At 35.4% G+C, this 22,014-nt stretch overlaps 1 protein-coding gene across 1 annotated transcript in view; it reads right to left on the bottom strand.

Annotated features, from left to right (window-relative positions):
- Nucleotides 1-20,554, bottom strand: part of EYS (eyes shut homolog) — a gene marked incomplete at its 5' end in the record, with an annotated part of 904,266 nt that extends 883,712 nt beyond the window's left edge. Inside the window, 2 exons of the mRNA XM_082305491.1 lie at nucleotides 17,547-17,660; nucleotides 19,801-20,554. Coding sequence (XP_082161617.1) covers nucleotides 17,547-17,660; nucleotides 19,801-20,554 — 868 coding nt within the window. The remainder of the gene's footprint in view (nucleotides 1-17,546; nucleotides 17,661-19,800) is intronic.
- Nucleotides 20,555-22,014: the final 1,460 nt, after the last annotated feature.

Below are 22,014 nucleotides of genomic sequence, written 5' to 3'. Positions count from 1 at the left end.
GTCATACTTCATGTATATTTTATTAAATAAAGATTATTACAGCAGTGTGCTTTGCAGCCATAAGAGAAGCAGCCTGTAGCTTTCCCTTAAAAAAATATTTTACAGAACTGGCTCCTTCATAAATGAATACTATTGGTGATATTCCTTTTCATAATGCATCTAGCAGATGTTGAAACAATGAACTAAAATTAACAATTAACTAGAATTAATGTCCAAACATTTTCTCATTCCCTGTTTCCCCATTTGTTTATACTGTTTGACTCGTCCCCTTTTTCTTTGCTAATGAAATAAAAACCACAGAATCTCTTCATCAGATTTTATGCATTTAACTGAGACAACCAAGTTAGTAGCTTGCTTTCTGTAGATATCTTTATTGTCAGTGGAGAGACAGACAATTCTAGGGCAGACCAAGTAAGATCAAAATGCATGTGTCCACTGACTGCATATTACGATTGCGCTATAATCTGAAAAGAACCACATTCAAAACTGTAACAAAAATGGCAGTAGTTAGATATAAATAATAATTAGTTGAGAAAGTGATATATATATACAGTGATATGCTTTTAAACACCAGTGTTGTGCACTGTCAGCTATTGCAGACTAGACAGGTATGTAAAAGTGAATAATCACAAGACTGTAGCAGGGGTCCCTGAGAGTTCAAAGCAGAGGCTTTGAAAGTACAGAAACATATCAAAGACTGCAGTGCAATGCACACGAATGGCCAATTACTGACATAAAATTGTGTAACAAGCTAATGAAGCTGCCCATAACTCACAGCATGGCTGGAAGTGCCTTTATAGCGTACACAAGACTACATGAAAAAGAACTGATTCTGCAGAAGCCATGCTTCAGAACTGGGTATGCAGAACTGATTACTCTGGTATCCTACAATGTATTGCTACATATCTAAGTATTGTTTTATTGTCATCAAAGGAAATTTTATTTAGTATTTGGTCTGAAGCTTTTCTGACTGTGTTTGGTCTGGTTACCTATATTTAATGACTCTGTTTAAACTAGATGTAACATTTGAGTTAAGTAGAGACATAATTATGCAGCTAATTCTACCTTCTTCAAAAGAAGTACAAGCATCTGGATTTTTTAATCTGTCATTGTCTTTTCTCAATTTACCAAAAATATTAATACACCTATACTCAGTGCCCTTGAGTATTGCTGTCTTCAGGGTGCAACAGATAGAGATTTTACAACTCCTTGGGTTATTAGAAGGAAACTATGTTATATTCCTTTCTGTTTATGTTTTGTGTCTTCATTCCTGACAGAACAAGGAAACATATAGGGTGTTTTTTGCTTGATTGGTTTTGGTTTTTAATTTGAAATAAAGTTTAAGTAAGTAGGTTCTATTACACTGTAGCAAATACACACTTTTGCAAAAAACATGTAATTGTCTTCAGGTCCCTGCCTAGCATATGAGCTCATTTCACTGAAATAATAGATTTAAGTGTAATGCCTAACTTTAGAAAGGAAAGAAAACAAAAGAGAAAACAAAGAATTATAGATGAGTCAGTTTACTATCAGGCCCCAGAAAAAGTCTGGAACAAAGCACGTAGAAAATAGCAAAGAGATTAATATATTTGGGGTAGTCTAGACTAGGGAAGATAAGACTGAATAGAGCTATAACCATTTTCAGGTACATCAAAGACTGTTGCAACTAGGGAAGTCGATTCTGTTTGCTATGCTGAAGTCACAGCACTAAACATAAGTTTGCAAAAAAGATTTAAATCAGTTGTTAAGAAAACTTTTAATGACGCAGCTAGAACAGAATGGCTTGGGAGATTATGAAGGCTCTTATCTTTGGAGATCTTTAAGAACATGTGAGAAGAATATTGGTATGAATGATTGTCGTGGTTTAACCTTGCCTAAGGGAAAATGCCCTCCCTGTTGCTTGCTCACTGCCCCTCCTCAACAGGACAGGGCCAGAAAATAGGAAGAACAACAGGAATGAGAAAGCCTGTGGGTTGAGATAAGGACAGGCAGGTTTCTTATCAACTACTGCTGTGGGCAAACCAGACTCATCTCGGGGAAAATTAATTTAATTTATTGGTAATTAAAACAGATTTAGGTGGTGAGAAACAAAGATAAACATTAAAACTACACCTTTCTTCCCCACTTTCCCAGGCCCAATTTCACTCCACTCCAGACTCCTACACTCCCTGCAGGGAAATACTTGCTCCACCATGGTCTCTCCATGGGCTGCAGGGGAATCTCTGCTAGAGCACCTGGATCACCTCCTCTCCGCCATCTTCTCTGACCTTGGTATTCATAGGGCTGTTTCTCACACATTTTTTTCCTTCACTCCTCTATGCCTGTGCAGCATTTTGCCCTTTCTTAAATACATTTTCCCTGAGGTGCCACCATTTTGGCTACAGGGCTCAGCCGTGCCCTGCGGCGGGTCAGTTGGAGCCAGCTGGAACCAGCTGTGTCTGGCACAGGGCAGCCCCGGCCTCTCCTCACAGAGGCCGCCCTGCAGCCCCACCACTGCCAACAGCTTGCAACAGGCACCCTCTATGATGATAAATATAGCTAATCCCCCTGAAGGAAGGGGACGGGTTCTAGATTGCTTTTTGGTATCTTGCCCTCTTCTGTTTTTCTATGATAATTTTACATCTTTTTAAATCAAGTAACAGCCCCTTTTGCAAGTATAAAAGCTCTTTGTAAAGATGATGTTTTCTTTTCTCCTAGTTATATGAGATTATATTTGTCTATATTAAAAGCTGTAGTTGCATCACCTGCAGCACCATTGTTCACACTCCTGGTTTTAAAAGGTTTACAAATGTTGATTTCATGTTTCCTATCATACATGGAAACATACTGATCAGGTTAGGAACAATAATAACAGAAGTTAATGATTTACGCCTACATCTGAAATGTCAATCAATCAGTTTTGTTTGTACCTTTTACATGCTGCTATGTATTTTAGCACTTTACAGATGCTCTTGTTTTCCAAAGTCTAAATTTAGTACATAAACATAATGTAAGGTTTCTTCAGGAAGATTTGTTTTCCAGAAGACCATTTTGTTAAGCGTTAATCATATAGTCATCAAGAGTATTGAGAGATTAACCATATTCTTCCACTTCTTGCATTTGAGAACTCATGCTAATATTTTATATAGTAAGGCCTTTATCAACATGTACTTCTTTTAAATCACATGAATAAAACTATTTACAATCAATCAGTTGTTGAAAAATATCATTTAAATATGTAGTTTAGTCCAAAGCATATCATCAATGTCAAATGAAATAGCTCGTTCGGTATAGGTGATTTATTTTCTAAGTTGAAACAGAAAAAGATACCTGCACTATCAGGATGCAAAAGAAGACACAAGAAGAATGGTATGAGATTTTTAGATGATTTAAAGCACAAAACAGTAAATGTGTCTGTCCTTATTAGGTATACTATATCTATTTTATCCCTTTTGTAAAAAAAAGACATTTTTTCACAAGTGAAATATAAAGATGGGAAATTAACTAATCAGGTGTATAATGTTATGAAGTCATAATTAATGAAACTAAGATACTGGAATCATCACCAGTTGTTACATGTGATGAGATTCTTCAGCCACTTGTCTGACTGGGACTGTGGGTTTTTTAGGAATACAACTTCTTCCCAGGAGCACTGAGGATTGCAAAAGGTACCTCATTGTACAAATCTTGAGATGTTACAGCATGACAAAGTGAACAACAAAATGTTCTGATGAGCAGGTGGGTACCATTATCTTGCAGTCAGCTTTGATGCCATAGTGAGGCCTCTGAGAAATTGCCTAATCTTTTCTTTCCACCCTCCCTCTCTTTCTTTCTTCCTTGTCTCCCTCTCTCTTTCCTTTTCCTTCCTCCTTCACTTTCCTTCCTTCCTCTTCCTTCCCCCCTCCTTTCTCTCTCCCCTTCCCTTCATTCCTTCCTCTCCTACTTTTCCTTCAGCTGATAACATTCAAGACATATGTACTGAATTTTACCTTACAGATCTATAAAACAAGACAGTTGGTTTCTTACATGACATGTGCATACATGCTGGCACCTTTTATAACATCTGCATCACGTGGCATTCGTAGTAGGTCACTCATCCTGTGACTGTATTAAACCATGTCCATTCTCAAGGCATATGCTTTGACTGCTTTAAAACTATGGTCACTATTTGTCCATTTCGGAACTGTTTAGAGCTTAGACTGCTGTTGTTCTTATTGACCATAAGGTAGTGCACCCTCATAATATCTCCTGCTGATAACAGGTGGACTTGGCTTCTCTAGTCATGATTATGCCTTCCTGAAATATCAAAAGGCTGTTGAGCTGTAATGGCTTTTGTATTGCAAGGGTCGCAATCTGTATCATTCCATCAAGATATATGCATCAGTGCCATTTAAGTGCTAGGAGCTGTACCTTAGAGCTTCTATTATTATACCTACTGTCACAATATTATGTTTGTAATACTTAAATAAAAACTACTGTAGACCCTGGACTGTACAATATTGGGTTCATTTTTCTCTCTATTCAGAGCAATTATGTGAAGTATTTGAGGAAAATGCAGGCAGAAATTCTACTTCCATCTTACACAATCCAACTCTGTGCTGATCTCCAAGCTTCTTTGAACAGAAATTTGTATTCTTAACATGTCTCCTTAACAATTGTTTCTACTATAATTGTTTTAAACAGAAAGTGAACTACAATTGCATTCAGATTAAAATGAGCAGACAGATTTATAAAGAGAACATTGTTATGAACAGCTATGTTAAGTATCTGAAGAAAACAATGGGACTGAGAAAGTGAAAGGAAAAAATAAAACCTTACTATGCCTTTGTATTCATACTATGCTTGAATATTAGTACAGAAATCCTGGAACACTCAGGCTATAACAATCTCTAAATTACTGTGAAACAAAATTTAACAGTATACTTTATGTGGTTTAAAACTCAAAACCCTGTGGAAGTGTTTATTTTTCTCCAGAATTTTCATTTTTGCTACTGAATTTGTCTTTACTTCATCCAGAGGCAACAGTAAGACAGATCTTTCTGCAGGGTGTTTGAACACACTAAATATTTGGTTAAATGACTAAGGTTAACATGAGATAAACTAGAAGTTCTGTCTTATAAAAATTTTCACAAGACTTAGGATCTGGCCCTATCAAATGAAAGGCTAACCAAAAATAGATTCTATGGTAATCAATGTCCTATACTCATTCAGTCATGATGTTTGGGGGTTTTTTGCTTTTTTGTTGTGTTTTTTTTTAATGCATTTATAATGCAGGACTACAGCTGTGAAGTCACAGACTTTACCTTGTATTAATTTATAGGACATGGAAAGCAGGTAAAGACTGACTATAAAAGACACCAATTATCTTTATACACAAATGTCTAAAAGAAAAGGAACATCAACTTGACATAAATACACTTAAATTATATTCCTAGTAAAATTAAGCTTGTTGTAAATCGTATTTTAACTGAATCTCAGTGAAAAAATATTTTTGTAGTTCCTTTTATTATCTATACATAAAAATGTAATGTTTAACTTTTACTAGAACTGTTATTTTTTTGCAGGCAACTAGAAAAGCTGCCTGCACCTAGAGATATAATTTATTTTTCTTTCTTGTAACTTATGAACATTTAGATGTGCCTAAATCTTCCAAAGCCTTGTTAAAATATCAGTATTATATATATATATAAAAGATAATTACTACAGTAATATTTAACATATTTGTAAAATGCAGCATTTGGATCATTCTTATGAGTCGTGTTTTTTGGTAAGGCTGATTTCATAAGAAATCTCAGTTTTAAACTTCATTCAAATCGAGTTGCAATGTATCATTTCAAAACAAGTTAGTAATATAAACTATTTACTGAAACTCATAGCAAAAATCACTGTAGGTCACACAGTAATGCACGCAATTACTCTTCTTTTTATATCGCAAAGTTATTAATGCTCTATCTTTTTTTCTTTTTAGTAGAATTCTGACTCTCCCAACTGTAACATCAAACACAAAATTTTAAGACTGGGTTGTAAAGGAAGTGTGAAAGAAATAGCCTATGGCCCTGATCAAGCAAAATACTTAGGAAGGCATGTAATTGAGTCTAGTCATACACTTTCATGTACATATGCACTTATAGCACTTGTATGAAGTTCTTTTCTTTTCTTGAAGTGTACGTGAGCTTCAGTCAATAACACAAATAACACATAGTTACTGAGAGTTGCAGTCTGTGTCTGTACTAATTAACTAAAGAAAGCTAGGGGTCAGTTTTTGGGCATGGAGAAGTGGAACAATACCTTCATTTAAAACGCTGAAATATCAACCATTTTAAAAATTATCACTTTAATTGTCGATTCTATTTAATCCTAATCCTGGAATAATAATAAAAAGGGAAAAAAAAAGAAAGTCAGCTAAAAACACAGCCATGGGGAGCCAAGAAAATCCTGACCACAATAAAATGGAATTTTGTTTGATTTCAGAGAGATCCAAGATTTTTCCAGAATCTTTTCTTTTTCTTTCTTCCTTCTAGATCAAGCCTGAAAAAAGATAACTGTGGCTTGCTTTCTCATTTAAGCAGTAAAGACACCCTACAGCAAAATGACTTGGTTTTTCGTCATCCTTGTTGTGCAAAGGACAGATGTGTAAATTGTCTTTTCTCTTGCTTTCTGTATCTTTTCATTTGTAAGAGGAAGAGCAGGAATACAATCATGCTTGATATGTATTCCTCATGGTAAGGATAAATAATCATCTTTGAAGTCTACTTAAAAAAGCTAGAAGGTAATCAAGCAGGGGCATGCCATCTAAAGACTAGGATGACATAAAATTACAGCAAAGACCTCTTCCTTCTCTGGATAAAATGGTTGCAGAAAACTACATGCAGGTGAGGGAGACTTCAGATAAAACAAACAGAAGGAGATAATTCTTCATTGCATATATTTACTTGCTTCTCCAGACCTTCATTTTGGATGACATTCCAAATGAATGTCTTGTTAATGGACTTTTCTTGATATGTTTTACTATCTCAAATTATATTAAAAACTGAGAAGATGCAGATAGAAATGTTGAAAGAAATATAAAGTATCACTTGTCTGGAATCAGGCAATAATTTTTCAAAAAAAAACCTAGGCAAAAGATTCTCCAAAGGGAAATTAAAGATTCGTACTGTGATGTACACATGAAATTAGATTTTTTTTTAATTAGTAAGAAATCTATGGATTTACTGAAGAACTTCATTTTACAAAAATATTTCCTAAATTCTAGTGAAGTTTTTCTGTGGTAAATCAAAATCTATGTGTGTTTTGAAGTATTTCCACATACATATATCATATGAAGGGAAAAAAAAGTCAGATTTCAGCTTTTCTCCTCAATTGTTATGTCAACTAGAGATAAATAGCATTTGGATTTACATTCTTTCTAGGAGATAAATGAATAACATTAGAATTATGAATTCTGATGATTATTTGCAGAATTAATTTCATAATCACTGGGGAATAAAAAAAGGTGAGACCTGGAGATATCACTGTTCATTCCCTTCACCAAATCATTGTTGAAGATGCTGAATAAAATCAAACATGTGTTTGATTTGGGTGTTAGTATTTGGGTAATGCATGGGTGACTTATCTCTATCCTGAAATAATGAACATTAACTCCTACCCTTTGTGTCCTGTTCTTTAACTGGATTTAAATCCTTTCCTCCAGTTCCACATAACTTTGTTGTTGTTGTTGTTGTTTGAGGTTTTGTTTGTTTGTTTGTTTGTCTTAAGTGTTTGAGTGGAATACCATTAAAGGCTTTTTTAAAAAAAAATTCATCTGTATTATATCCACTGGACTTCATTTTTCTGTATGTTTATTGATGACCTCACAGAATTTCAGCAGACAAGTGAGGCAGCATTACCTTTTACAGCAGCCATGCTGACTGTAATAACATCCATGTTTGTTCTGTGCTCAGTGGTCTAATTTTTTTCACAGAACTTTTGAAACTGGTATTTTTGTTAAAACACCAACACTTTAAGGCTCTGATATTAAACTAGTTTGTTTGAATTATTTCCAAAGCTTTACCTTATGGCCAGCCCTAAACCAATTACTCCCCATAATAAGACAAAGGTTTTTTTTCTTTTTTTTTCCCCAGCTCTACTTTCCTTCACTACTCAGTAACAACTCAAACTATTCTGTGTTTTCTTTCTAATCTATATTACTGACCCCTTCCATATGAGTACCTCTGTCTCTTACCAGTCTTCCATGTTATCCTCCATATCTTGTAAGTCAGCACTGAACATGGAGTTTTGTCCCCTTCCTGATCTGTTACTCCATACTTAATTTCCTACTAGTCTTCAGTTACTGGAAACTTACTTTTGGATATGTGGCATGACACAGATCTGCTCTTCCCCTAGTTTTGCAGTCCTGTAATGATCTGTTTCCCAGTGACTCCTGCTGCCAACAGTACCAGCTGTAAGCTATTCATGATCCCCAGTCATCTCAGGCCTGGCAGAGAGGGAGCAAGTTGCTGGATTCACAGATAAACCCAGCCCTTCTGCTCCACACGTGTACTCTGGAACTGATGTGTCCATGGTTCTGATCTCTCATGAGGGTAGGCTAATATAAGAAAACTTGTATTTGAGGGCAAATTATATCTCATCTGTCATTATTGCCATTTTAAATTTATCTCCCTTGAGGCAGAGGAGATTAGAGAAATTCGGTAAAAAAATATCTTTTGTAATCCTGCACATAAAGGTTTTGGGGGATTTTTCTGTATAATGTGATTTACAGCTGGGAAACTCAAAATGAAAATTTAAACCTATAAGCCTAAAAATGCTTTTAGCCAAAGATGTATTTTAGGTTAGTATGGAGAATTTTGCTTGACTTTGCATAGAGCATACACATTCTTATAAAGTGAACCTGTTAATGCATCATTATAATAGATTCTTAGAATGAAAATATTTCTGAAGATTATATTTCCTTTTCCAAGATTTTAATCTTTAAAAAGTGAACTATTAAATATTCATACTTCTATAAAATTATAAATTTGACTACAAACTATTTCAGCCACAGTTGCAGTAATGTCAGCATATTGCAATGCTAATAATTTAAAGGTTGGACCAGATGATCCTTGAGGTCCCTTCCAACCTGGTATTCTATGATTAATACCAGTTAATGGAGCTTGGAGAGTGATTCAACTAACTCTAAACATGGGGCACTTGGCTGAATAAATGTCTTAGCTCCACTTTGTGTTGACTAGATGTCCCTTGAATGCAATAGGAACTTGGACACTTGACTCTTATACCTATGTGTAAACACTTATATTTAAGAATTTTAATTGCCATGAGCATTCATACACTAGAGTGTCTGTCACTTTACTCTAGTATCTTTTACAGATTATTTCTAATTCCATGTTCAGTGCTATCAATATTTCTCAGCTGATAACATCTATAAATATAAAACATTTTTTCTCACTACCTTTTGCAAGGCCATGTGCAGGCATTATTCTGTTTTTCTTGAAGAACTGTAAAAAAAAAAATTCAAAAAATAATAGAAATTGCAGTAATAGAAAGTAATTTAAGAATTACTAGTGAACATCTCTAGTGAAGGACAGGTATGCAAAGAATGAAGAGACTTTCTGTCTGTAAGGAGATGGTAAAGATTTAGTTTGATTTGCAGCCTGATATGCCTTGTTATATTCTATGATCTCATTTCTGCACAGAATAGTAATGTAGTAAGGAAACAAAGGAGCTCATGGGTTAGAATGAAAAATTGTATTACTTAATATAGTGGAGGTTCTGTAACCTTACAACAAACTCATTCATTTAAAGTGTACAGTGCGATTGCATTAGTGATTTAATTTAGTTAAGATTTAGTGAGAATTATATTGCTTCTCCAACTACTAAAAAAACCACAATCACTTATTTAAAAATAGATAGATTTAATTTAATAGAAGTAATCAAAAAAAGTCATTCAGTTAGAAATTCATTGTGGAGTATGATATTAATAATCTTTCAGGGAAAAAAAAACCTTCTCTCAAGAAGAATATGTAGGAAAATTATTCATTTGCGAGGGTGAAAATAAAAAAGATACCAGGAATTTACTTTATCCTGAACCAAACTGTCACATCAGTTATTATAAATAACATGAGTGGTCATATACCTGCCTTCATAAAAAGTATCTATATTCGACAGGCTGATGTGTTCTATGGACACTAACATATAGCCTAAGTATGGTCGGATCTCACATTTTAATGAATTTTGAAACAGTAATAAAAATAAATTTACCATTTTTTTGCTTTAAAATAAAGCAGCTATTAAATAAGTTCTTTTGTTTTTTATTTTGTACAGAGCATTTTATTTTTAGAAATCTAGAAAATAAAGTTTCAAATCATAATGTTGGGGTAAAAATCTTTTTAAAAGCCCAGATAATTAAATACAAAATGAAAGTGATAAATAAACTTTTTTTCATCCAAATGTTTAAGATCACACTGCTGCCAATATTGACAATGTGCTTTTGCAAAACTGAAAAGACAAGGGAAAAAAAACATTTCCTGAACTGAGTCATCTTTTAGTATTCTGCCCTGCATTTCATCAGCCAAACTGTTCACTTCATCGCAGCTCAAGCGTACATCCCCAAAGCATCTTATAAGCAATATACTTAAAATCTGCACAGCACCCATGAAAATTTGCACATTGCCATGCATTTCCTAGTTATTTTAGAGCTGTCAGTCTTCTCTTATAATAGGGCAATTTCCACTTTTTACTGTAAAACTAAGTATTGTTATTCATCTCATGGTCAGTAATCTTCCCCATTTTTTTTTAATAATTTGTTACAATTCATTTTGTTAAAGACTTACTAGTTGACATATTGGATTAGAGTGTCAGTGAAATGTACAATTTACTCTCCAAGGTCTTGATCTACATTTAACCTTGGGAAAGGTCAGTGGAATTTGCCTTGACATAACGTTAATAATAAGGATACTTGAGTGCAAGTTAGCTAACTCCTTTAAAAGGATCACTGAGCTGCTCATCATTTGAAACTACTCTATTTAGTAATTAACAGTAAACTACAAGAAGCATACATGTCTGGTGTTGTCCCAGAGTAATTATACTTGTCTGTCGTAAAGTGCTATCAGAGATATATTCAATCATTATATTGCTTGAGTATACTTAATGTTGAGTTGATATAGTCAATGAATATGAAAATTACTTATAAATCAATTATGTTTTTCTATTAATAAAGGCAAAAAGAATGTGTGATGCAAGAATATTATCAAAAGTCATAGGAAGTTTTGAAAAATACACTACTGAAGTGTATAATGAAATCATACCAGGAGAGTACACTTAAGAAAACTTAAATTTACTAGGTCAGACAAACTAATTCATGTCATTTGGTGTAGTTCTGACAAGTCTTTGTCATGTATATACCTTTACTACTAGCTAAGATAGATTGATCTGTACCATGTTTGTAAGAGTAAATTATAGCTATTTGTACTAGAGTTATCTAGTAGTGAAGTGACAATTGCCTAAACTGCTTTAGCCTCAAAAAGACATATGAAAAGTCCTGTCACATATCATCACCTAACTTAAGGGCATTTACCTTAACACTCAAACTAGAATATTCCTTCATTGCTAAAGTAGTCTGTTCAGGGCCTTGTTTCCCTGAATCACTCTCTGGAAACACAAGCCCCTAGAAAACATAGGTTTTCCATGGTAATTATGTACCCTAATCAAACATGATGTGAACAAAATGTTGTAAACTCGCTGACTCTGAATTTAAAACAATTAGTAAAGAAGCACGTATAGTATTTGGATCAGAGAACAGGGACATGGGCTTTGCATTTTTGTTTTCACATCTGGGTCCTATATGACTGACAGATATTATGGTCTCTGGCATAGAATAGGTATGTAGTCTGGAGAAGAGTTGAATCTCTTAATCATCAGATCAGTTTCACCTGTCATTAAGTTCCTTCACTTGGATACACAGAAAGTGAGGACACGTACTGCCTGTGGACCATGGTGAAAGCACAGTGGAACAAAGTGTCTACTGAATGGTAGTTTGTGACAGAGGTTAAATGTAACAAAGGGTGCTGAGGAAGACTAAAACTCTAACTTTGAAATTTCTACTTTAAATTGTTTTAAAAGTATGTTAAAAATAAGCTATAGAAAAGGCAAAGCAAAAAAATCAGCTGGAATTCTCGTACAGGAAGTATTTTATAACAAAAACCAAATAGTTTTGTGATACTTGAATCATGGGAGAGATGCAAACTCTTATTCCAGACATGCTGTCACAGATTTTACGGTACTTTGGAAACAAGCATGAAATATACATGAAGAGATGCAATTTAAAAAAATCTTCATAACTTCACTAAAACCCCAAACACAACATGCATTTTCTTCCTTAACACTAAAAGAACTATGGCCATTTCAGTGTCACTCATAAAAATGGCTAAAAAGCTTGACTATATTTTCTTCATTCCAGTGACATTGAGCAGTGATCAGGGAATATTTCACAAGATGTTTATATGACTGAGGATCATAATCCCCATAATCTACAGCTTTCTCTGAGGAAACTGTCATCCTTGACAAACTGTTTTATTAAACCATAGTCAGTCAGTTAAAAACAAAACACCCAACAAAACAAACGACAAATGAGATTAAAATAGCCTGGAAAAACATAATCTCTAATTGCCCTCTTCTCTTCCCCGTTCCCAAATTCCTGTTACTATCATCCCTGCCCCCTAGAGGAACACTAAAAAACAAATTCTGTAGCAGGAATATCTCTTCAGGTGTGCTGACCTGACAGTGCAAGGGCTCAGGACTCATCTGGTTTCTTTTAATCCCTGTGCTTGGTCCCAGTGATTGCTGCCTCCTTTCCTCTAGCTTCAGTTTTGGGAATGGCGCTGCTGGGAAGGGGATGACACCATCCCCACCTCAGTCACTGCCTGACAAACCATAGCCCTTTGTGGGGGGCAGCTGGGGACCACTGCTGGGCTGCAGCTGGCAGCCTGGGAGAAGGAAGCAGATAATGATATGAAAACATTTAGAAATAGGCTGAGATGAACCCTTGACTGAAAGGGGAGAAACTTCCAGCATGAATGTCACACCCCTCCCGACAAAGACCTCAGGATTCTGATGACTTGCTTCAAGTCTTGCCCCTTCTTCTTGAGGGAAATTAATGTATTGCTCTTGGGACCAAGAGGAGTACTGGAAAGCTGAGCATAATACCAAAGCAAAAAAATAGATAGTAGAAAGGCATTTTTGTATAATATTTTAAGGGTATTATTAATAAGGCTTTGGGTATTAATTTGGGCTGTTAGTATTAGACAAATTGAACTATTAGGCTATTAAAACACTAATTGTACAAACAATAAATTCTTCCCTCCATATATATACATAGTGAAGTCCTTTTACAATTATGACCTTTTTCAAAGTACGCTGGCTGTAATTCACTGATGAAGCAAAGAGACCATTTTAAACTAAAGCACCTGGATGATGGAAGCTCTAGCAAAGTGGCTCCAAGCAAAACCACCTCATTTTTATAGTATCTCCTGTCCCACAAGTGAGGAGGGAACCTGTTATGGCCTGTAAAGAGGCCAATTGGACCTTTGGGGAAGGCAGGGAATGTAGGTCTCCCTTACAGGAATATGCAAAAAAACCCAACAAGCTCAAGAGCTCTATGGAGAGTTGGTTTTTAATCACTTGTCTTACCTCCCATCTTTGCACCTAAGGAATAAAAAGCCCCCCAGATTCAACAAAATGTATTCAAATGGAAAACAACTGCTCTTAATCCACCAAACACTGTCTAGGGTAAGCACACTAAGCATTATCATTACCGAGGTAGTTAAGATATTGCTATTTCCTGTAGGTTGTGAATGAATCACATTAATTTTTTGTGCATCTTCAGAACAGGACCACAAGACCCATCAGAATTTCTGAGACATCCTCTTAGGGGATGTATAAAAGGCAGCATCTCTGGTGGACTCTGGGGCCTGAGGAGCCTCCTTCCCAGCTGCTGGAGCCCAGCCCAGTGCACCCAGAGACCTGGGAGTCCCTCTGTCCTAGGCCAATGGATGCAGCTGTTGCTTTCCTGTTTGCAGGCTCAACCAGTAAGCAAAGAGCAGCGTGTATGCCAGAGACACACACGTACAGAGGACGCTAACACAGCCAGCTACGTAGACTGCCCATAGACAGGGCACTGCCTTTAAAAACAGCCACATATAACAGTACCAGAACACACATAAAACATATGTACAAACAGCCAAATCCCAGTCCTCCTCTCTGATCAGATTCAGGCTCACTAGGGAAAACATGCAGCCCCTTACTCTCTAGTTCAAAAGGACAGACACATTTGTGGAGCCCTTGAATAGTAGCATGGGACCTCAGCTCATCTAATATTGATGCCCAGATCCCAGGCCTCCTGCTCACCAGATAGTCCAGCTTGAAGTCTGCTAATGAATGACACATGCACATACATGCATGTGCACACACACATGTGTGCACACACACACACACCGCCCAGGTTAGGGGAAAACATAAACATTCTGGTCTTCCCAGTGGCTCATGCCCAGGCATAATAACAGCCCTTATCACTCTTGGTCCCTTCTGCACTTGCTGATGCTGGGACTCTCACCTGCTCCAGCTGGCACCAGACATGGGAGCCACTATCACCCAAGGTCTGATGCCAGTTGCTGGCACTAAATTCACTCACTGCAGACACGCACTCATACGATCTGTGGTCTCCCTTCAGTTGCTGATGCTGACCGTCATTCGCTCCAGCTGCTGGCATGACAGACATTAGGACCAGTATCAACAGTGGTCTAACTCCAATTGCAGGCAGGCCCCAAATTCAGTCACTTTCGTCTCTCCAGTTTCTGGCATCTAGACCTTACAGCACTCACAGATAGGGAGAAACTGACATTACATGGAAAGAGAGTTAAGAAAGGATTTGATAAGAAGAAAGGATAGACTAGAATGATTTGGTGCAGGGCTCAGAGAAGTGTACTGACCAGTGATTTCTCACACACTACCAGCCTATTTTATATGTCCCTCCTTTCTATACCCACCCTGTCCTTGTTTTATCCAGATCCCCTTTCTCTGAACATTCCTTAATAAGTTTAAGGGTGCAAATTCTGGTACGAATTGGAATATTCAATCATAAGAATAATGGCATGCCTAATGTTAGATGTTTGTTATTAAGTTATGTTAAAAATGTTCTTTCAGGAAAGAGTGAAGGCAGTTTTGAGAGCTCAGTGAATGAACTAAACAATAAAAAATAAAAATACATAACTGACACAAACATATACATTACTAGTCCAATGGGGCCATTCTGTCATTGTGAACACAACAACTCGGACAAGGCAGCCTTTGCTTATTTTGAATAAATGCTTGAAAATAATAATCACAATTATAAATGTAAAATAATTTTATTATAATTTATTTACATCTCATCAATTTACAGTGACAAGAATATTTCATACTTTCATTCAGATCATGTGAACTAGTTGCTGCCAGTGTCTTACCTCATTTTAGAAAAAAGGTATGTCAAAGTTTATCAAATCTTAAACATCATTTGCACAATCTTGGTATTGTTTGTGTTTTCTGTGCATAAATTCAATGTCAAAACAGAGGAATGTTTTGAATTTGCTGCCAACTTCACACATGTAGAATAGCATTTGGGATACAAGATTCATAATTAGACAGCTCATCTTCTCTGAGAACACAATACAGCCACGATGGAATAACAACAGAAAAATGTCTGTTTCCACATGGGTTGGGGTTTTTTAGGTAACTGTTCTTGAAATTGTCTTAGTACTAGCAAACACTTTTACACAGGATCACAGGAAGAAACGTAGACTTAAAACAACCACATTTGGTCAGAAAATAATTGAAAAATTATACTGTATGTTAGTCAATCAGTCCTGTTGCAAGGTATGCTGATGTACTCCATACTTTTCTGTTACAGCAGGACCTGAGGCAACTTACATCAGAGCAGGAAAAAAAGAGGTAAATTCTGGAAGTCTGCCTTCTCCTCCTCTGGTACTTATTATGCTTAGAAACAAGAAAGGATTCACAATTTTCTTTTAGCTAACTGGAGAATAAAAAGGAAGCTAATTACACTCATAGTCTCCTTGTCTCCTTCTCAATCCTTACCAGCTACCTGGAGAGTAGATTGCAATGATTGCTGCCATCCACCAGAGCTGAGTGTATTGAACTGTTTCCATGTCATTATGGGTTTGGGTTTACTGTATCTGGAAGGCTGTTCCTCCTCTCTGCTCCCCTTTTCTCCCTCATTAGGTCAAAATTGCAAGGATACAAAAGATTTTTGTGTGGAAAATTTCGTAAGCAATGTGCCAGCGCAATTTGGGTGAAAGGGACAAACATAAGTGTTCTTAAAAAATACAGAACATGCATGGAGGAAAAGCTAGTTCTAGAAAACTTTACTGATGGACTTTCCTCCTTTGAAAAAAAAAGGGGTTTTTTTAGTTTTCTCAGAATGACACTGACCATGATACCCTCTACAGTGAAGGAAAGGGAGGAAAAGGAGAGTAATATAAGACAGATTTACTAGGAATTTAGAATTAGGCATATCTATCCCATTTTTAAAAATATAGTTCTACACAGACTTAACTAAATGTCAACAAGAATGTTCAGGCTTTCACTATGAAAATAAAGATTGGCTCTTGATCCCTCTTACTCCCTTATGCTTTTTTTTTTTTTTTCCTTTGTTTTGTTTTGTTTTAACTCTGTATCGCAATGTAATGATTTATTTATATTCTGTGATTGCCAGGGATAACTGATGCTTCCAAGAAAGAGACATTTTTAAAAGTTTTAGTGTCCTTGGATATTCAAGTGCTAGCTTTATACTTATCTCATTCTTAAAGAATGTTCTTCTGAGTATTGCTACTTCTCTTATACCAACACAGTAAATCTCTGCTGTGAAGTACAAGAATAAATAGTGTTTTAAGTCTGGCTGCTACTCTGACCCCCAAGAAAAAGTGTTGACAATAGGATGGCTTTAGATTCATTTTCTGATTCAAGCTTTTCTCATGAAAGCATCTTATATGTCCAATATATCAAAAGTAAACCGATTAGCTTCTGAGTTGGTTTTTTTAATCAACACACCACTAAATGATGACATTATTGACTCTTTAAATTATTTCCATCTTATTTTTCTAGCACATCTATTAAGAGGATGCTGAAATTATGAATACAGGTGTCATGATCATTCTAAATCATCCAGCAAGAGCTTCTGATCCTATTCTTGTGAACTCTGTATTTGAGAACCAGTGAGTTAGTGATTATGAGTCTTCCTTTGTCATACTGCCAATAGGAGAAAGGTACTTGTGGATGGGATCCAATTATGAAAAGCCTCTATCATTTTTATGGTTTTACTTTAGTACACGAGTATTTTAGAACAGTCACATGGAAGCCTGATTTCTTTATTTTACAAAATGTATTAAAAAAAAAAAATCTGAGGAAATTGCAAACTGTGCAACAATCATCTAAAACAACTGTTTCAGTAAAGTAAAAGTTCACACCATTATTATAACACAGGAAACTGTTATTATAAGAGAGGAAACAAAGGTGTTTCTTACCTGTAAAGCCCTTGTCACATTCACAAATAAAGGTGTTTGGAGTAACATTGCTGCAGTAACCATTGAAACACGTATGTGGCTGGCACTGCCCAACTATTTCTGTACAATTTTTACCTATTTAAAAGGGATAATAGGAACATTGAACTTTAGTAAATATTTATATTTTTTCCTGAAATGTCAAATTTATATATAAAATAAAACATTATATTTAATAGATAGGTGGATGGATAGATAAGTATTTGTGCTAATGTTGGTTGCTAGTTTTCACCAAAATTACTGAATTCTGAAGCAAGGCAGACAGATATTCAGCTGCTGTTATATGAGCTACTGTGCTCAACCTCATCTGCTATATAGTTACAAATTCACATATAGCTTAAAATGCAGAAATGACATTAGCACTGTAGTATTTTTTTCTTTTTGACACAAATCTAGCTTACATTTTCTTCCGGCATTGAGAACAAAAGATGTTCTCATGTGGAGTCCAATTCAACTCATTTTTTCTTAATATGCAGCTTTCTGGAAGTTACAATTCCAATTATAAGTTGTTTATGCTATTACAGCATTTGGGTCTAAATAGCATATAATTATGCTTGCCATCTGAATTCTTGCTATGACATTATTCATGCTTCAGCAACTTTTCAAATTTCTAATAGACTTTATATTATGGGAGGCACTTTTTCCTCCCTTACTCTTGTGCAGCCACATCCATAATATATGATGGTTTCATCTCCTAGTTGTTTTTGTTTACTTACAGCTTATTCACTGGACCAGTATTGCCAGTACAAAACTATGGCATTAGCCAACACTGCCCCATATAGGTTAACAGAATATTTTAAGAATTGCTTGTTGATAACATTAAGCATGATGATTGTTTTTAACAGAACTGCTTGTGAATCTCTCCATTAATTTGAATTAAAGTAGTACCAGACACTTTTTGATATTATTATTTTCAAAGCATTTAACACAGTCCCCAGAAATCATAAAAGAAATAGAAAACATACTGCATACCATCAATGTTTCCCACTATTTTACTAAACTTTGAATAATTGTAAAAATATTTTTCTGATAACATTGACTTATTCATACCTGCATAATGCAGTTTGAAAAGCAATTAAAAATAAATTACTGCAAATGTTATGGAACATATCTTTAATTTCTGTGTTCTATGAACCTCACTTGTTCTTGACCCATCAGCAGTGTTTCATAGCATAGCATAGCTATTGCAAGAGCACAGAAGTGCAGTCCATCAAAGGAACATTGCTAGAATTCTGCTCCACAACTACAGAAAGAGCTACAACAATCCTTTTTGTGATGTGAATGAATATTTCTGGTACTTTCCAAAGGATTCCTGAACTCCATTGGTCTGAATGCAGAAACAATATACCCATAACTTCTTTCAACCCCTTTTCTTTCTCCATGAAATAGAGATAATGGTTAGGTAAGAATGTATCTAATCATGTTGTACTCTTTGGTAGTATGATCCCAAACCCAGATTCAGTTTCTCTAACGTGTTTTGAGTAAATACTGCAATATTTACTAGATAGAATTAGGTGATTTTTTTTTTCATTTGTGAAATATTTAATTTGGTGATAACAGTATGTTTAGCAAACTCCTTTTGAAAGGAACTTGACAGTGCAAAACAATCTGGAAGAAAAGAGTAAGTATTTTGATTTGCTTGCTCTTCTAATTAAATGTTTAACTTTTCAGTTAAAAACAAATTTTGATTTTAAAAATTTCTCTAATTTAATTTAAAAGGTCTTTAAACTGAAAAGGGAGATTTTGTGGCAGGTTGAATGAAATGTTCATTTCAACAAAACCATTTGTTGTTTTTCAGCAGTTTGGTTAACTGACTAGATTAGCTTACTATTTTTGGGGGAGCTTACTCCAAATGATTTATGTTATTTGGTGTAAGAACTTGAACTGCTGAATAAACAAACAAAAAAAATCAGTTACTTCTGTAAGTTCACAAGTACTTACCTATGTCTTGTGCTTAAGTAGGAAAGAAGCATGGTAAGAACTTATTCAGTTTTTCCCCACAATGCACACATGAATGTAAGCAAGTACAAACTGTCTTCAAATGACTGCACAGTCATTTGAAGTGACTACATATAAAAGAGACTCAGTGCAGGTGTGGTAGTGGCAATGAACAGTCAAATTATACAAAAACCTTGCTAATGATGTTCTCTCCGTTCTATTATCCATTAAGGAAAATGTTATCTATGTAACATTTATTCCTATAGGGGAAAAGAAATACCTGAAAATTTTGGAGGACACGTGCATTCATAAGAATCTCCAGAAAGTTCTGATTTCTTAGTGCAGGAGGCATTGTTGTGGCAAGGTTTAGTGGAGCACATATCAAACTCCTGGCAGAATCTTCCAGAATACCGTGAGAAACAATGGCAATTATATGCTTTTTCCCAAACATGGCTTAGACATTTTCCATGCCCAGAGCATAATGGTGCGTTTGGAGACTGTTGGCAAAACTGCTGCTTCACGGTTATGTTCACACGAAGGCCCATGTTGCACAACAGCGGGCCTCTCTTATGAAGCTCTGCAAAGTAATGAGTTCCAACACTAAGCCAGTTAGGGTCAACTTGGTGCAGTCCTCTTATCTGGCAAACAAAAATCAACCGCTCTTGAAGAAAACCAGCTTTAGGGCAGTTAATAAATTCTTCCTTGGAGACATTTACCAAATTCATTCCATAGGACTGAAAGGATGGCTCAGAGGAGATGAAGAGACTATCACCTAATTGGAGCTGTAAGGGGCATATCTGAGGGATACTGAGATTTTGTTCTTCTGTGATTTCCTCAGTAATACTTTTATTCGTATTCCAGCATTCAGTGTAAAAGTCTGAGCAGACGTTTTCCCTTGGTGTCCATTTTATTACAATAGGTTTTGGTTCCACTCGCCATTCAGCAGTCATTTGCCTCTCACATATTACTTGCCCATTTACAATGCATAATTGAAGAAACCACACTAACATGCGAACTGCTGATTTTGTAGTCATTGTTTCACCTGGCAAGTGGGAGTTGTCTTTCACACTTGCTTCATTACTGAGGACAGCTTCAGAACACTTGTTCCTTGAGGTTCATCTGTATTTTCCAGGCCAGCCTAGGAATTCAAACAGAGAAAAATATTTTGTTTTTCACACCAAATACAGTTGAATATCAAAGCCTTATTACAAAAATAGAAAATATACAACAAAACAAGGTCTACATCTAATTACACTGATGTGAAACTGGAATAAGCCCAATTAACTGATCAGAACTACACCACTGTAGCTAAAGTCAGATTTTTCCTGTTTCTATTCCTGCTAAAGATTTGATTTTCATTTGGTATGTTTCGTTGAACTTGTGTATGGAAGATACAGAGCTTAAAAGCATACTTTCCATGTTCCCTTACTCTGTTGACAAAAACTAATGATAAACAAGTTAAGATAGGACATCTGTAGCAAAACTAAGAAGTAAACCAGAACATCTAAGCTCTACTCATGAGCTTTAACCATAGATGTTTTCCTGATAATGATTTATCATTTCTTCATCATAAAAGTAGATATTCTGAAAATGAAGGCATGTGAATTATGTCTTCAATGAAGAAAATATACAAGTTCATCCTCAAGTCTTTTATGTTCACATACACTAAGCAAAACATCTAATTAAATCCTTAGTTTTCAAAGTATATATCTGAAAACCAAAGGTCTTTAATCATATGCTTGGGGTTTCTGATGTATCACACTCAAAGCCAGCAGACTACAGAGACCTCCAGGACTATTTAATTTATAGAAAAGCTTTTTTTGGACCTTCAATATGTCTGGTAATTTTTATTGCATGGAGATGAATGATTACAGAACAGAAATAAAACCAAAATAAGATTATGAAGCTTATTCTTGGAGTCATACTGAAAATTATGAAAACTCAATATGATGCTTAATACCTTAGAAATTGTCAATAGCTTTGAGTTAGTAACAGTTTAATTTGCCTTAAATATAATGGGTTTTCTCCCTTTTAGTTCTATAATACCTTTTTTTTCACAGTATATTTATCTTTTACACTTTAAGATAGTGGCCTCTAAACTGACACTTACGAATAAGAAAATTATTGCAAAGAATAAACTGTATCTTACAAGGGAAGCCATTTATTAAAAATAAACAATAGCATTTATATTTTGAAATTTGTTTACACTTTTTATTTTTACACAGCACGTGGAATGACATGTGGGTGTGTATATTTCTACACCTACATACACCTGGTCCGTCTCTAAAGTGCACATGGATTATGATAAGGCTTTAATTATATCATTTCATTAAATGTCCTCCTCTTCCCCCATGTACTTCAGAAGTTTTCTGGAGCACACTTTGGACGATGCTGAAAGATCAAAGTAGGACAGGAAAGATACTGTTTGTGGAAACCTTAAGCTGGAGAATATTACATGAGTCACCAAGCTGTTGAAAATTATAGGATAATATCA

Source organism: Platalea leucorodia (assembly GCF_965183815.1).
Source record: "Platalea leucorodia genome assembly, chromosome: 3".
Classification (NCBI taxonomy): Eukaryota; Metazoa; Chordata; class Aves; order Pelecaniformes; family Threskiornithidae; genus Platalea; species Platalea leucorodia.
Note: the sequence above shows the minus strand (reverse complement) of the source record. Positions and strands in the feature narration are given on the sequence as shown.